General features: G+C 35.4%; 1 protein-coding gene across 4 annotated transcripts in view; it reads left to right on the top strand.

Moving 5' to 3' along the window:
* Window positions 1-13,084, top strand: part of LOC128988648 (band 4.1-like protein 5) — a 35,466-nt gene extending 22,382 nt beyond the window's left edge. For 2 of the 4 annotated variants that reach the window (XM_054410133.1, XM_054410134.1), the window contains 5 exons: window positions 2,128-2,247; window positions 3,070-3,181; window positions 5,461-5,527; window positions 6,663-7,112; window positions 8,857-13,084. In XM_054410133.1, coding sequence (XP_054266108.1) covers window positions 2,128-2,247; window positions 3,070-3,181; window positions 5,461-5,527; window positions 6,663-7,112; window positions 8,857-8,979 — 872 coding nt within the window. In that variant the 3' untranslated portion in view covers window positions 8,980-13,084. The remainder of the gene's footprint in view (window positions 1-2,127; window positions 2,248-3,069; window positions 3,182-5,460; window positions 5,528-6,662; window positions 7,113-8,856) is intronic. The other 2 variants (XM_054410135.1, XM_054410136.1) reach the window with 2 other exon arrangements.
* The last annotated feature ends 521 nt before the right edge of the window (window positions 13,085-13,605 follow it).

A 13,605-nucleotide genomic window follows, 5' to 3' on the forward strand; every position in this document is an offset into this window, starting at 1 on the left:
TGCATAGTCGAATTATATCTAAGAGTTAATCCTGCTGTTAGTTATCGACTTTGGTCAAATACATGATATACTTTTTACAAAGCCAAACCAAAAGCTTATGGTAAATTATTGCACCTTTTATGTTACATCAACTATCATGAAAACCTAAAAGATAAAAGGAACATTCATAGTGTAACCCTGTTAGAGGCTCATTCAGATACAGTACAACCTACTTACCCGTCACTTACGGGACCGGGACCACATTACGAACAGTGAAAAAGAATAATGTTCCGAGGAGCATATTAAATTACCAAAAATTAATTGCTCAACTGACATTGATGAATCGTGCGGGATCTTGGAAGAGGATGCTAATGTTTTCTGACTGCTTGAGACATTCAATATTTTAACACAATTGCTGGAGACAATGATGTTACCGTGATTTCGGGAGACGTTCAGTAATTTTCCAAAATCGCAGTATTCGACGATGATGTCACTGCAGGAGATATTCAGGAGTTGTAATTCTTTCAGGGCTGTGCGAATCCAGAAATTTTGGTTCGAATCCGAATCCGAATCATAGCTGTACAGATTTTATCGAATCCGGATCGAATCCGAATATTTTAATTAATCCCGAGTCGAATCTGGGTCGAATCCGAATCTCAAATTTACAGCCATTATCGAACCTGGAACGAATCCGAATCTGAAATTTAAAGCTGTTATCGAATCCGAATGTTTAAACCTGTTCAGAGTCGAATCCAAATCCGAGGAAAGTCAGCAGTACCAATTTTCACATTTTTAGACCACATTTTCTGGGGCTGAAATAACTTAGGGAATTGCAAAGTTATAAAATTTATTTAGGCCTACCTATTTGAAGTTTTGAAACTAAAAAATTGGGCATAAGTTAGGCATACCACCTAGGCCTAAGTTACTCGCTAAAAGTGATGGACTACCAATTTGTGTAGTCTAAAACATAGGCCCAGCCTATTATACACCTCGGTGTTAATCCTCCACACAAGCCTATGTCTGCATTACTATTACAAGTAACAACTAACACTGTGAGGTTAAGTTTACTGATAGCCAAGATAGGGTTCAAATGCGACCTACACTAATGTGCCTAAAACCTAACACCAAGTTGGTCAGGTCCCTAACATGAACCAGTCAACAGCAAATCGGAGTGCCCAAGTAGTTTTTTAGTGTCTAAAAAATTATATTGAAAATTATATTCAATCAGAATCTAGTAAATTTGAATATCGAATCCCAACTCGGATCTATTTCCAAGAAATTCGAATATCGAATCCGAACCCGGATCTCTTACCAGTAAATTCGAATATCGATTCCGAATCCGAATCCAGTTAGAAACAGTAGATTCGTTCTCGAATCCGAATCGAATCTCTAAAAAGATTCGGATTCGATTCGTTTTTCGAACTATTCGCACAGCCCTGAATTCTTTATTTGTTCTAATCCTCCAAATTCCTTCTTCTTCAATTGGGCCATATATACGTCTGAGAATTTTGTTTTTGAAAATTATTAGCTTCTTTTCATCTTGTTTGGTTAGTACCCATGTTTCAGATCACATTTTCTGATAGTAACGATAAAGTTTCCGTCATTGCTGGAGACAATGATGATGTCCCCACGATTTCGGAAGATGTTTACTATTTTGCCACAATCATAGAAGGTAATGATGATTTTTGCTGTGGATTTATCTTGGATTTTCCACGATCGTGGAATACCATTATAATATCTTTTGACCATTTTCCGTTCAATATTTTGCCATCATTGCAGAGAATGATGATCAATCTTTTTGTGATTGCAGAAAATAAATATGATGTTTCCGTGATAACGTGGATTAAACAGGATTTTTGCCGCGATTTTAAGAGACCGTGTTGATCTCCACACAACCATCGGAAATAGTTACGATGTTACTGCGATAACATTGGCACCGATAGGCTAATGATACAATCAGACTAACTCAGCAAGGAGTCTGACTAGCAGAGGTCGGATTAGCGGGGTTCTACTATACTTGGTTCTATTTGAATGGAAGAAACGCTGTAAATAGTCGATGTCGATACATATGGTATCACTGTCCTTGTGTTGTGTTAGTATCAACAGATGGTTATGATGGCTGATCTGAATATTATTTGTTGTTTGCAGATGTGAACGTGGAGGGAGAATGTTCGCCTCGCTCTCCAATACCCAACAACAGGAACGTTCAGTCAGGCTCTGGTCCTAGACCCATACCACTCGACCAGCTTAAGTGCAATATACTCAAAGGTTTGTCATTACTTTACCTATGCTTCTTTCCTGATACCACTACTGCACACCAGTATGCAGATGAAAAAAATATATTTACTTTCATTTCAAATACGGTACCCTAGTTATATTTCCAAATCTAACAAAAGTCAAGTTACTACCTGTAGATTCAACATGTAAGAACATGTAACATGTAAGTTAGTACAGTAAACTATCATCTCTGCAGACTTAATCCGGGTCGCCAATTTACAGGAGTTTGTAAAAGACTCATACACGTTAATTAGGAGCCCCTGTAATTTAAGTAGTTATGTTGCTCAGTTTACATTGCTTTAGTTTATTGTTTTTGAAATTAAGAGTAGCAATACAGTAGAACCCCTCATATTCAACCTCGGAATAACGGACTCCTCGGGATATCGGACCTTGTGTCTGGCCGTCTACTTCATTCCTGTCTGGGGCGATAACGCTGATCAAGATCGATTAACCAAAAGGCCAATCGCAGATGTTGCCATAATCGCAGGAGACGATCACCAACTGTCGCCCATGACGGGTGTTGCCGCCATCACTGGAGACGATTACCGAAGTCCAGAGATTGCAATTTACACTCGCGGTTGCGGGATACGATAACCGATATCGCGGAAACAGCAGGTTAAGCTCTTCCTGATATCCGACTTGGTCCCATCATGGTTGGATGTGAGCAGGGGTTCTTCATTCAAGTTACTTTTTCTAAAAGGTGTACGTCCTAACAACCTCAGAATATCACAACCCATCTCCATATTGAGTTTTTTATTAACTCCTGACAACTTGAATAACACATATCAATTTAAATGCTTTAATCTTTTGCAGCTAAAGTTGAAGAAGAGATGCGGAAGTCTCCTCAGACTCCAACTGACTCGTTTGAACGAAACAAGATGTCCAATGTTACAGCTTCAGCTGCTGACTCCTCACATTTGGACGGGTACGTTGAAAACAATAAGTATTATCTTATGCAAAATAGTACATGTAGTTTAATATGGTTGTAAATTGAATCTTCATTCGTAGGTTTTTCAAGGCTCAGTATTGGGCCCACTTTTTTTTCTTATTTACATTAATGATCTTCCAAAAGCTATTAATAAAGAACTAATTCTTTTTGCCGATGACACTACTGCTTTGATCAAAAATAATAATACAACTGAAATGTTTTCTTCTCTGCAAAGTGTGGTAAAGGACATGGAGCAATGGTTTTTAGAAAATGGGTTAAAACTTAATGTTGAAAAAAACAAATATTATTAAATTTTCTACTAGACACAAAAATATGGAAAACTGTTCCTTTAATTTAGTTGAAGCTCATAAATTCTTAGGGGTTTACGTAGATGACGCAGTTAAATGGGATTCACATTTGAATTATTTACGTAACAAAATTAGGTCGATATCATCTTTATTCATACATTTAAGGGACTGTGTTTCTATTGAGACACTTAAAGTAGTTTATCATGCTTATGTGGAGTCAGTGTTAAGATATGGCATAATTTTATGGGGTCAAGCTACTGGTATTAAAACTTTATTCAGGTTACAAAACCGTATTATTCGTATTATTACCAACTCTCATCCACGCAGTTCTTGTAAGAAACATTTTCAAAATTTAAGAATTCATACATTAACGGGGTTGTATATACTAGAATTATTAAATTACATACATTCAGTTAAAAATGAGCTACCAGAAACAATACATTTTAATCACAGGTATGAATCCCGAAATGAAAATATATTTAGACTCCCCAGACACCGTTTGACCCTATATGAAAAATCTCCATTGTACGCTGGACTGAGATTGTACAATGTGCTTCCGCCATGCTATAAGTCACTAAGCAAAACCAAATTTAAAGATACAATAGATAATTTTCTTATTGACAAGGCTTTTTACTTAATTGAAGATTTTTACAGAACTACAATTTAGAATATTTTTTTAAGTGTTTAGTTTTAAGTTAAAAGTTTTAATTTTAAATATTTTATGTATGGATTTAATTTTGACAATGCACCTATTCTAAACGTTATGACATGTATGGAATGTTTTGTGCAAATAAAGTCTATGTCTATGTCAAGTTTAATTTAATTCCTGGTACTGATTATTTTCAAGTCGGTCGTCTTCCTAACCATGAATAATTACTCTAATTCATTAATTTCTATTTATTTATTGCGGCGTAAGCAAAAGTAATGAAATGGAAAAAAATTAAAAAGTTAAAATATGCGTTGTTAGAAGAGAGATGTGCACAAACCTTGATATACTAGATTGAAGTGAAGGTCACAAGATGGCGGCTTCATCTTCTTGAAGTAAATGTCGTCTTGAGCAGTGGGGAGTAGCAGGGAAATTTGAATGTGTTTTTAACTTAAAAATAATTCTTGTTTTGTAATATATTGAAATTAAGGAAAACTCTTCTTAATGGGGTTAGGCCTATAATAATAAATAAAATAATTACTTCTAACATAATTAATTAATCTCTATTTATTTACTCTATGCAGGATTTCTTCCCCCATCAGTTGTTTGGGATTGAACATTATTTTAAATCAAATATATGTTTATGTTTGGAGCTTAATTACTTAAATAGTCAAAGCTTATATACTGTCTTTTCATAGAAAAGGCTTTGAATTCAATCTAGGAATTAACGAGAACAACTAAATTACCTGAAAAGAACTTTAAAGCTTCAGTACCGTATCCAATAGTCAATGCTTAAAGGCAGTAAAATGAGAATCATATCATAAATCCTTATTTCACATTTGAGATTCTCCCAAAATTAAATTACTGTAGAACCTCGGTTAGCCAAATTCAGGTTAAAACGGTTCCATAAAATAATATGTAATGTAAAATGCTTTAGTAACTTCAGTTGTTTTGTTTTAAGTATTTTCTTACCCATTGTAACATATCTTTTTTAAATTCGTTTTAAAATAGATATTATTTTTGTTATAAACTCTCACCCCTTATTAACCGGAGTTCTATCTTACTGTGTGGAATATGGACTCAATCACCAACCACAGGCATTTTTTTGGGGGATTCTATTTCATAATTTGTTTTATGTACCATTGTACTAATTCTCTGTACCGAAATAAAGAATTTGTTAATTCTACTGTACTTTCTTCTACTAATGATTTTTCTGATTTCTTTATATACAATATTGCATACTATGTTGCTATATCATAGGCATATTTCTACACATTTTGGTAACACTTAATCACTAACTCAAGCCCATTTTGTTCTTTTAGAGAGGTCGCTCATCTTAGTAAGAAGAACCATCTATTCGGGAAGGAGCAAGCAACATTTGTTTCAGTTGTAAGTACATGGTTTTTATATTCATACCGTATCATACAGTAATATGGGATTTTCTCTCATAAATATACTTTGATTGAAAATCCTTGGTTTTATTTTAACAAATATCAAAAGAATGGTGCTTTTAGAATGATTTTAGATTGTTGTGAACACTATTTGCTAGGGATGGACGGGTCCCGAAATTTTGGGATTTTTTCGGGAAAAAAATATTCCCGATTATCGGGACGGGATTACATTTGACTCGGGAATTTTTCGGGACGGGATTTGGTCCGATCGTCGGCGATTTTTCGGCTTCGCGAGTGCCGATAACGCGTTTATTGCGAGCGATAAGTCCGCGAACGCAGGAGACGAAGTCATTTCGACGATTACGCCGTGACCGCGGAGTCCTACCGACGATCGCGCCGTGACCGCGGAGTCCTACCGACGATCACGCCGTGACCGCGGAGTCATACTGACGATCATGCCGAGATGGCGGAGTCATGCTGACGATCGAGCCGTGATCGCGAGTCATACCGACGATCGCGCCGTGACCGCGAGTCATACCGACGATCGTGCCGTGACCGCGAGTCATGACGCCGATCGCGCCGTGACCGTGGATTCATACCGACGATAACCCCGTGACCGCGAAGTCATACCTACGATTGCGCCGTGACCGCGAGTCATGACGACGATCGCGCCATGACCGTGAGTCATACAGACGATCACCCCGTGACCCGCGAGTCACAAGTTTCTATAGGTACCTGTAAATTGTTACCCATTTTTTGGTTTTTATAGATCAGTGCCACAAATGGTAAAAATTGATTTCGTATGTCTTTTTTGGTAACTGCAATACAGTACTTTCTTTTTATGCACAGAAAAAAATCCCGTCCCGTCCCGTCCCGTCCCGAACTAAAAATTCAATCCCGTCCATCCCTACTATTTGCAGTTCCGATGATGAAGACAAACCCAGTAAACTCAAAGTAAACAACGTCATTCATTTAAGACAAGGTGACGCATTTAGTGAGAATTTAAATGGTGTGTTAACTGTCTCAAACTTGTTTTGTGTTTGCTTGTGCTTGGAGCTAATGAGAACCAAATAGTTTTGTTGTAAATGCTTCCCTGTGTGTGAGTGTTCCTGTAGCCTTTGTGTCTACTGTAGGGTGGGGACAAGTTGACTCTGTCACTCAGTGGAGCTGAAGACAAGAGTGAAGAGCTGCCGTCACCTGTGTCACCCACGGGTCGGTCACCCACACCCGTCACAGTCACACACTTCTCATGGGGTGAGGCGGGCAGGTTAGAGCAAAGAGTCGTGACCCCTTCAGCTCGGTCACCCGTCCCCTTCATGTCTCTCTCCGTAGCTCCTGTGGATCCTCCATCGAGCACCAACCCGTTCCTCAGCACCACCAACCCGTTCCTACAGTATCCAAACTCCAACCCGTTTGTAGACATGGATGACAAAGTCGCCGATGTTGATGAGTCTGACAAGGCCGAAGTGAACGGTTCTGGTCTTGGAAGTGGGAAAGTCCCCTCTTCCCCTGTGGATCCTTGTCCTGTCATAGTGCCTCCTGGATCACCTCAGAGTGAGAAACTTTGCGAGACTCCAGTCAGGGTAAGTTGTGTGTCTTGACGATGCATGTCCCGAGGAGTCTGCTGCATGCTGGTATGGTATCTTGATCTTTTTACGCTGGTTGTCTTCCTCTTGGTGAGTGGTTTTGGTTTATTTCCTTAGTAACAAAATTGTTGTGCTTTTGTTTTAAACTTCTATTTCACGTTTATTATGAGCCTTATTGTATTTTGCACAATTAAAATTATCTTCTTGTAATTTTGTTCATTGCCAAGCACTTGATGCTTTTAACCAGCCTTTAAAATCCTACCTTAAACTATTTTCTAAATTTTTTTTATTGATTTAATTTAATTTTCAATTATAATGTTGGTGCTGATATATTTTATTTTGACTATTAATGGAGTAAGGCAGAATGCAGGCAACATGAAACTAAGTCTAGCTACTGCTACTAACATTACAATTACAAAATACATTGCTTTTTGTAATGCATACAAATGTATAAGGTGTTAAATGTTATAGTTCACAATCAAAAGAATATAAATTTCTGGTTTTGGGATATTAAGTTGGTAGGGCAACGTATAATTTGTATCAAAAGTATCATTGAATCAATAAATTATATGTCTGTTTGATGTATGCATGTAAGGTGTTCAAAATGATATAGTTTTACACAATGTAGTTAACTGCATGAAAGGTTCAAGATGTACTGAGTTTTAGTTATTTCACTCTTCTTCTATCAATGTTTGTAACTGACACAAGCCGTTCTTCATCTTTGGACAAGCTATGAGTGGTTCTGTCTTGAGAAACAGTTGGTTTTGGTAACAAAACTGTCATCTTATCCTACTTCCTACTAATATTATAAATGAGAAAGTTTGGATGGATGGATGTATGGATGTATGGATGTATGTTTGTGACAAGTGAACGCGAAAAATACTGGTCGGATTGGGCTGAAATTTGGCATGATGATAGCTCACATTCCCGATTAACATATAGGCATATTCTTATTTCAAAAATCCTTTCGGGCTCCGCCCCAGTGGCTCTGGAGTTTCCCATGTTAACCTTATGAGAAATGGAATTATTGAATCTTAACAGCTGTTTCAATTTTAACAAGTTGGTTCTGTTCTGTGATGTTCAATAGCATTAAAGTTACAAAAATTACCAACAGGGTGCAGCACTATTATTTCTTTTACATTTATGACAACAGCTAATTTGCAACCAAAAGGTGAGTGAGCGTAGCGAACGAACTTCAACCTGGAGGCGAGTTAGCGTAGCGAACGAGCTAACCTGAAGGCAAGTGAGCGCAGCGAACGAGCTCCAACCTAAAGGTGAGTGAGCGTAGCGAACGAGCTCCAACCTAAAGGTGAGTGAGCGTAGCGAACAAACTTCAACCAGGACGTGATTGAGCCATGCGAACGAGATACAGTAATCTTGAAAATTAAGAAGTTAAACGGGGCAAAGCCCGCGGGTTACAGCTAGTTAATTCAATAATTGTCCTTCACATTTAAACACCCTGGCGTGTCAAAACCAGAAAATTTATTAAATACTTACAGGGGAAAACTCTTGGAACGGATCTCCTTTTCTAAAACACCTACTAGATAGATAGCTTCTAGTCATGAGTGGTTTTTTAATTTAGAAACCATGGAGGCTTTTGGATCACAACTTTTGACTTGGTGAACGGTTGTTCAGGTTATTAAAAATAAATTTAACAAAGGTTGAAAGTCAGAAAATTGTATGTATGTAAAAGGCAAGAATGATACTTAAAGTTATTCTACCCCGTTTATGTTGTGTGCAGGATAACAAAGCAGGCAGTGGGATTACCCTGAACCAGCTGTCTCCGTGGTTGGTTGCTTCAGAACCGTCCAAACCCAAGACAGAGGTCATCGTCCGCAAGACTGTGATCACCACTCAACTCTGAACATTACTGCAGTTTCAAAATACTTCCTTTCTTGCCAACTCCTTAGAAATAGCCATAGAGAGTTTATGAAAGGTTTTCTCAATTTGAGTCAGGTTTCATCAAACATCCCGCTTCATTCTGGGGGTTAACAAAATAAAAAATCATCAGTTTTGTCGATTTTATTTATGATTAAAGCATTTGGATTTTGATTCATATTTTGATACAACGAATAATGTGAACAGAATAAACTAAAATGCCATTTTCAATAGTTCCTTTAGTTTCTTTAATAAATAACAAATGCTAGCTAATTAATTGCGATTGGTATGCTCTTCCCATTTAGATTTTGATTTAGAGTAACTCCAAGCAAATACTATAATTTTAGTTTTACACATTACTAAGTTATAATCAAACAGCAGATTGGCTAAAACAGTTCCTTTAATTAATACGGTGCATCACATTATTCAGTTTCAATTTACTAGAGTAAAATAATCTAGAATATTGTTATCTGAATGTAATGTCCAATACAACACACCTAGGCAGATATAATTTACAAATAATATATCCACAAATTGAATGACAAAGGCCCTAAGACTGAACCTTGTGGGACTTCAGTAATAATCTCCGTAAAAAAGATGACACTGTATGTAGCTAAACTCAAAAATATGTTTTGAACAAAATTAACTATTTATTATTCTATGTATGCCAAAACCCCCAGATTTATCCAGGATATTTGAAAATCCTCTAATTTTAGTCTTGAATTGAGATAACTATTTCTTAATCAGATATAGTTCAAATACCACTGGGAAAACTAATCTGATGCACATTTTTACAGTGTCTCACTCTCACATGTATAAATTGTGTAAAATACACCTCAGCAAAGGCAAACCATGAGGAATTTGAATTGTTCTTGTTTGATTATGTTCTCAACTGCAAAGAAGCCTCGCTTCTCTTCAAATTAGCCAAATAATATTCAACTGGTGAATAATATGTATGACAATAAAATCTTTTGATGAATTTGTATCAAAATATTAAATGTTTAAATATAGTGTTTTAATTCAGATAAGTCTACTTTTTGTGTCAAAAAGTGTTCATGATGTGCCAAAAGACCATATTATCAACTAAACCCTTTTGGTAAAAGTAGTTTTAAATTCATCAGTCAATTATACCTCTTCAAGGATGATTTTCGGTTTAAGTACTGCAGTTGTGGTGATTTTCTGTTCTGCATCGATGTAGACGATGGCTGAACTGTGTATAGTCAGGATGGGATGATGTGTATATATTCTATATAGCCTAACAACCTTTTGGTAGCTATTTATGTCTTTCCCTTTGACCTGGTCAAAAGTCACTATTGTGTATATTTGTTGTTCCACTATTGTTGTTTTGTTCCATTCGACTCTCGTAATTCTATTTAGCTGTAAAAAAAAGGTTTTGGGAAAGGTTTCTTTAAAAGCATTTGGTAGTAAAATGGTGTCATCCAGTTACTTAATTTGCTGTAAAGTACTTAATTTGTAGTAGTATTTTTCTCATGATATAGTAAAGCCTTGATGTCGCAGAATCGTAGAGCAACATTTCTTGAACGAATTGGACTCTGGAACAATACTTCTGGACCATACAGTTAAATATTTCTATAGTTCAAAGGATGAAGGCAGATGTAAGAATGAGTTTGACAAAGGTTAAGATGTAAAATTGTGTTTATGAAGTATGCTTAATAGTTATTTGTGCAACTAGTGAGCAAAGTGAGCAATTGACTCACTCGAGAGAAATCCTTACTCACGAGCCATTGCACTTTGCTTTTCCTACAGTTACAATAAAACAAATAAATTAGTAAAGAAACATGACATATTTTTTTTTACACAGAAGTGAACTTTTAATATGACATTTAATGATCAACACGATCAACAACAGTACAACAGCTGACCAGCTGATTTACAGCCAGTGCTGCCAACGAATTTCACGTGCATACGACCTTGTCTGCATGTTACGCGCTCACTATTTCGTGCCTTCACGTTGCAAATCTGGATTGAGACAAAGTAATTAGAGTGAGACAATGTTAACATTGTCTCACTGCTGAGCGAATTGGCCACTTTGCTTTCTCAAATCAGTGAGAGAACATGTACATTGTTAGGTAACTGTAGGAAAACTTATTTTCCACACTGTAGCATAACGTGCCTCATGAGAATCTAAATGTTGGCTCTCATTAATAAATCCCACAAATAAGTAAAAATTCTGCATAAAGTGGAATATTAAGTTAGTATAAAGACTAATTAAAGAATAAAACCGCTTTTGCTGGTTAAGTATGTGTAATACATGATGGGATTAAATCCCAAATTACATTATTATAAGCCATAAATATTTTTGAGTTGTTGCTAAATAAATATCAAACAAAGAAGGCTTTACTGTATTAATCCAGATTTTATTAAAGATTATTTATGATATGTACACAATAATCAGCTAGGCCTATCTCTAGTTATGAGTAGTCGGCTGAAATTTACTTTTCAGCTTATCATTTTGCCTGTTTAGAATTTATTTAATGTTATTTTAGTTTATATACTTGTTATTTCTTTTGTTTAATTATGATTTAGCAAAACCAGGTTAGATTGAAGCAACTGGATATTGTTAGTGTTTTTTTTTTTAACATACATTCCGTATCTACTGTACTTTTATTTTTTTTTACCAGATCTACATATTGTGTATGCTATTGCTGCGGGCTTCGGGAAAGTATTACCATGATAAATAACGCATTTATTCTAAGTATATTTTCCATATCTAATGTAAGATAATATATGTCTATATTGTGTTTTACAATTACAGTTCCTTGTACATCAACCATATCATAATGGCCTGCTTTGACACTTTGCACTATTTGTGTGTGTATGTGTGTGTACTGTTAACCATTTACACATATTTTCTTAAGTCACAAACTTTTCTGTTGATTATATAACTTTAAAAAATTTATTTTGAAACATGAAATGCAGAACTTTTGGCGTTAATAACCTCTACAGTACCAAACATTATTCATCTCACTTTGTAAAATTAGGTAATTTTTTTAATCATTGAAGAATTATTTTTTTGTATTCCTTCCTCAAGTTAATTTGTTGATTTGAACAATTCGTCACTTGCAAGAAGAAGGGGCCTAAGTACATAAGCCTGCATGTAGTTACGTTACGCTCCTTTGTCTTGCTAGCGTTGGATTAAGTATTGACTAGGACAGACTTACAAGTTATTAAGGCACTGGTTGATGTATTAATATATTTGTCTTTTTTATCAGTATTTGAATTGTATTGATACAATAAATTAAAAAGTGAAATTGCTAGAGTAATATAGAGTAAATACTCTTTTTTTTCATTTCTTGTTCTAATGGTGATTTTCAATGCAATTAAAGATTGTGATGTATAATTATTTTTGAATGTTTTTTTAGCTGAGTCATATTAAAAATCAATTGTAAAATGCAGCTGGTTTTGGAGGTTCCTTTTTTTATATACTTAAATTTAGCATCATGCTTTTTTATATAGCTAAATTATATAGGTACATCTCAAATCAACTGCTAAAATTTACATATTTTAAGTGTTGTGCCTTTAAGTACATTTAATAGTGAATACATTTTTTCACATATTTAAGAATGTCTGTTAATATTATTTTTGCTTGTGTAATTTTATCTACAAAAGTGTTTTGCTTGCAAAGACTTATTGTAAGATAATGATTTACTAACCCTATTATTGTAGTTGTACTCAGCATTATTTAGCAGCAAAACGGTTGAGATTATTTAATCAAAACAACATGGAAAGTTATTTGTTTAAATAATTTCTAACTTATTAGTTTTATGAAAAAATATTTATAATTATGAGTTTAGTTTTACCAAATATACAATTTTCCTGTGTGAAATGACTCCAGACTATAAAAATAAAATTGCTCACTGATACAAATTGTTCAAAAACTTTTAATCTATATTTTAGTGTAGACTGACCATAGTGCCATTATTCCATGCCTTCTTGAATAAGCCAGTTAATCTGTATTTACTTAAGAATATGTATATTTTAAGACGATTATTACTACTATTCCGTCCTTATTTATACTAGACAAACATGTAGAGATTGACTTTTGAAAATATACAGCTTATTTACAATGAAATTAATCAATTGATTTTTTTAAATCCTGCAGTCACAATTTTTTCAAATAATAGCAGTGTCATAGACAATTTCCTTTATTTGTGATTTCTTCAAGAAATGCAATGGCGTCACAAAAATTCAGAATGTTTAACATCTAGATTGTTTAACAGTTTACATTTTCTTTGTGTTTAAAGTTCATAATTGGTCAAAAAATTCCTTAAGGGAGTACACCGGTCGGTCCACAAGCCAGTCCCAGAGTTGCTGTTTGAGTTGGTTTCCTGTTGCGTTCTTGAGGTTGTTTGGAAGAGAGTTGATGATTTTGAGGCGAATATAAGAGGGTTTTCTGCTGTATTGTGTAGTGTGGTGGATCAGAAGGCTGTAGTCGGCTGCTCTTCTGGTAACCATACCAGAAAATTCTCATTTCTGGGAAGGTTCAGTTTTTTGTGCACAGGACAACTCCATGGATGTAGAGTGCTGTCACTGTTTGGAGCTTAAGGTATTTAAATGCTTCCCTGTAGCTATATCTAAGCGCTCAAGGCCG

Source organism: Macrosteles quadrilineatus, unplaced genomic scaffold (genome assembly GCF_028750875.1).
Source record: "Macrosteles quadrilineatus isolate MER2022 unplaced genomic scaffold, UCM_ALF_1.0 Scaffold_3__2_contigs__length_128488019, whole genome shotgun sequence".
NCBI lineage: Eukaryota > Metazoa > Arthropoda > Insecta > Hemiptera > Cicadellidae > Macrosteles > Macrosteles quadrilineatus.